The following is a 4,080-nucleotide window of genomic DNA, read 5'->3' as shown; positions in this document are numbered from 1 at the left end:
CACTGTGTGAGAACAACACAGTATGACAACATTAAACTTAAAGGGGTACTTCAACGCTGCCATAAATTTGCTGCCAATAGAGTAGAGAGGCGAAAAATGTTTGAAATTAGTCAAACTAACTAGAGAAACAGAGGAAAAAAAGGCTGTTGTCTTCCTTATAGCCAAATAGATCGGAAAACTTCAACACCCATAATGCACTGGGCATTATTATTATTATTATTATTATACATTTTATTTATAGGCGCCTTACATGACACTCAAGGACACCTTACATACACAATAAAACAGTCAACAATATACATATACTTGTTATTACAGCCTGGATACCAGTATTAAAGTGTAAAAGTAATCACATAAAAGCCTGCCGAAAAAGATGGGTCTTAATGCGAGATTTAAAAACACGAAGATTTTCACTGTTTCGCACATCTTGTGGCAGCAGGTTCCATAAATAAGGAGCTGCATGACTAGGCTCGGGACCCCATGGAAGTAGTGCTTGTTGTCCACCTTGCTTTAGTAGGAAATACTTCTTAGCAAACTTTTAGTGACAATGCATTGTTCCCGGGTCCAAGAATTCAAAGGATGTTTAGCGGGAGTGAGTTACTTTTGGTTTCCAGTGAAGGGTCCAGTGTGTTGTATGCAGTGGCTGAAGGCTGCAAAAAATCGTAAATACAGAGAGAACGCCGCAACGGAAAATCTGAAAAACCTCGATGTTTGTAGTCAACATTTCAAACTGGGGTGTGTTTCCCGTACAACGACGTAACTCGCTGCTGTACTACCATAGTACGATGCATCGTTGAAGAAATCAACTAGTCACGACTGTTTCCTGAAACCGTATTGTCGCAAATTGGTGGTTCAACCACGTTGGTTAATGATGTCATGCAGGTAATAACTACTTTCAATGAATCTGTTTGAGATCGAATTAATGCTAGATGTTTTGCTATAAACTACGGACATGGCATCTGAGGACTAGTTTTCCTTTTTCTCAGTTAGTTTGCTTTATTTCTAGATTCAATCTAGGCTCGTTCTCACGTACTACAGCACGGATGCACATGCGCACTCTTCAAAAACTACGCTTTAAATCTCTTGACTACCTAAAAGACGTAAATGATATTTGTATATATTCTGAACAAAAGATGTAGATTGTACTGAATGTCAGCTTGCTAATTTGGCTCAAGATAAGGATTTATTGAGTTCACATGGCATGTAAACAAGAACCACAGCTCGAGAGCTGTCGTTTCAACCACACAACTTTGCGACGCTGTTTGCGAATGTTCGTCAGAACTATGTTTTCGGGAAACACCAACTCGTTGAACTATAACGACGGAACTTGCGACCATAGTTTGGCTAACGATGCTTTTGGGAAACGCATCCCTGGATACTCCCGAAAACACAGTGTTTTAGGCCAAACAGAAGGGAAAAACTGAGGAAACGTTTTCAGTCCAGGTAACACGGAGAATGAGTAAACATTGTTCATTTACGCATACTAGTACCGACATTGTAACAACACAAAGGGGGTTGAAAATCGCAGAAGTTATTCAATAACTAAACAAACAATAAATTCTAACATACGACAAAATACAAGCCAAGTGATTTATATTTGGCACAGTGGCATCATAAGTGTACTCTGTATTGCTTGTAAAATGTTTTCCTTGTGAAGGAAAGATAGAGTACATTTTGTTGCATGTTGCATAAAAAAAAATCAATGCTTCCCGTTTTTATATTTATACAAAGAACCACATATTACCCTTAAAGGAATAGTTCACTTAAAAATGAAAATTCTATCATCATTTACTCCCCCTCAAGTTGTTTTAAACCTGTATGAATTTCTTTCTTATGTTGAACACAGAAGAAGATATTTTGAAGAATGTCGGTAACCAGACAGTTTATGGACCCCATTGACTTGCATCGTTTTTTTTTTTTTTTTTTACTATAGAAGTCAATGGGGTCCATCAACTGTCTAGTTACTGGCATTCTTCAAAATATATTCTTTTGTGTTCAACAGAAGAAAGAAATTCATACAGGTTTGAAACAACTTGAGGGGGAGTAAATGATGACAGAATTTTCATTTTTAAGTGAACTTTTCCTTTCATTTTAAAACGTGATTGTCTTCATTCAATATTTTTTTCTCTTTGAAAGCTGATCAAGTGGAAATTTTTGATGTGGTGCGATTCATTCCAGGATTGTAAACAGTGAAGCACACATACACTTTTGATGAAAGACACTGACATATAGAAGATCCTTGTTTAATCGCTTAAATGTCATGAACAAAACGTGAATATTGTCTCATCAAGCAACAAACTGCTCTTTGAGTTGTCAGTTATACAATGCAAGAAAAATAAAACTACTTAAACATATAGAGCTCCAGCAACATATAAACAACACAAGTGTAAAATAGACTTTTATGTGTGACTGCAGTACAAAAGCTCTATAAATTACTGTATAAAAAGCAACAAACAAACCTGAAAGCCTGAGACAAGAGGATCAAACCCTCTGCTTTGATTTAAAAAAAGATTTATCAGTCTCCAAAAAGCTTGCCGGAGGTGTCAAAGTGGCAGCGTTTGAGGGATGCAGTCGATTTTCACACGACTGTCCGCTCAGCTCGACATTTCCTGTAGCTGCAGTAGACGGCGGAGAGCAGATAAACGCCGGCGGTGAGGCAGGCGAAGACCGAAGCGGTGAGGTAGACCTTGTACAAGCAGTGATGTTTGTAGACGTCCAGGTTGCAGTAGGAGTTCTTTTGGGTTTTGTAGATCATGATCCCAATCGTGGACAGATACAGCAGAGTGGCGGCAACGTCGTGGATCAAGTTGCTTAACAACCAGCGTTCTCCTCCGACGATGGGAACGAGGTCCTGCTTGTCCAGAAGAGTGATGATGAAGACAGCTAACGTGAGGAGCCAGAAAAGCACGGCCACGAAAAGCACATAGTGAATGGAGCCCTCATACTTGTTGGCTGCGATTGTGACCCAAAGCCCGGCTCCCAGCAGAATCTGGAGGACCCGTACAATCCCGACAAAGCTCTTGAGGAATTCCAGGAAACTTCTCTTCACCTCTGGCTGAGGGGGCATCTCCTCTTTTTGTTGAAGAGAGCTTCTCCTGGTGTTCAGGGTGGGGGCTGTTTGCCACAAACAGAGAAACAAAGAGAAGAAAGAGCCAACCGGAGAGTTAAGGAGTGGCTGATAGGGGTTTTGGAGGAGGATAGCCCTGCAAACGCACACAGAGTGAATCTTCGGCTCAGCCCCGGGGTTTTGAAATGACTTCTGACTGTTTGTCTCTTCCGTTTCCTGTGGTAGCTGTGGAGTTGTGTCTCTCTCCCCCTCTTTCCGAGCAGAGAGCAGGAGGAGAAACAGAACAGAGGGCAGGACTTGAAACACTAGCCACTTTCCCCTCCTCCTCTTCCTTGTTGTCCATCACTCTCTCAGTCGGCTAGTTAGAAAATTCCTGTGTGTGTGTGTGTGTGTGTGTGTGTGTGTGTGTGTGTGTGTGTGTGTGTGTGTGTGTGTGTGCAAACAGTGGCCCCGGAAAGTGTTTGGACACACTTAAAAACTGTGAATGTCTTTGCATTAGAAAACACACACACACAAAGGAAATCAAACTAAGAGGCATTTGTTTTCAATAAGATAACAGGATAAGTTTTAGGATATATATTTTAAATTATAACAACGGAGTATGTTTAAAATTGAGATAAAGAATTTGTTTAAGTTGTGGGAACTGACTTCATATATCCAATAAAAATCACCTTTTCTTAGTAAAAGTTACTTTGATAAAGTTCTGAGAAAAGGTTTAGCATCATTAGTTTGCCACTTGGTATAGATATAATATTTCTAAATACATTTTACACTACACGTTTTACACTATTCAAAAGTTTGGGGTCGGTATATTTTTTTAATGTTTTTGAAAAACAATAATCTCTTAGGTTGCATTAGATCAAAAATACAGTAAAACAGTCATTATTATTACAATTTAAAATAGCTGTTTTCTATTAGAATATGTTTTTAAAAGTAATGTATTCCTGTGATGGCCAAGTTGAATTGTCACATGATCCTTCAGAAATCATTCTAATATGCTGATTTGTTGTGCA

At 39.2% G+C, this 4,080-nt stretch overlaps 1 protein-coding gene across 1 annotated transcript; it reads right to left on the bottom strand.

The window, feature by feature from the left end:
- Window positions 1–2,227: 2,227 nt before the first annotated feature.
- marveld1 (MARVEL domain containing 1) lies at window positions 2,228–3,743 on the bottom strand. Its single transcript, XM_084390849.1, has one exon. It carries the CDS (start codon window positions 3,065–3,067, stop codon window positions 2,579–2,581), a length of 489 nt encoding a protein of 162 aa, XP_084246975.1. The 5' UTR covers window positions 3,068–3,743; the 3' UTR covers window positions 2,228–2,578.
- Window positions 3,744–4,080: the final 337 nt, after the last annotated feature.

The sequence above is a fragment of the Rutilus rutilus genome (genome assembly GCF_951802725.1).
Source record: "Rutilus rutilus genome assembly, chromosome: 20".
Taxonomy (NCBI): domain Eukaryota; kingdom Metazoa; phylum Chordata; class Actinopteri; order Cypriniformes; family Leuciscidae; genus Rutilus; species Rutilus rutilus.
This window is presented reverse-complemented; position numbering and strand designations above follow the sequence as displayed.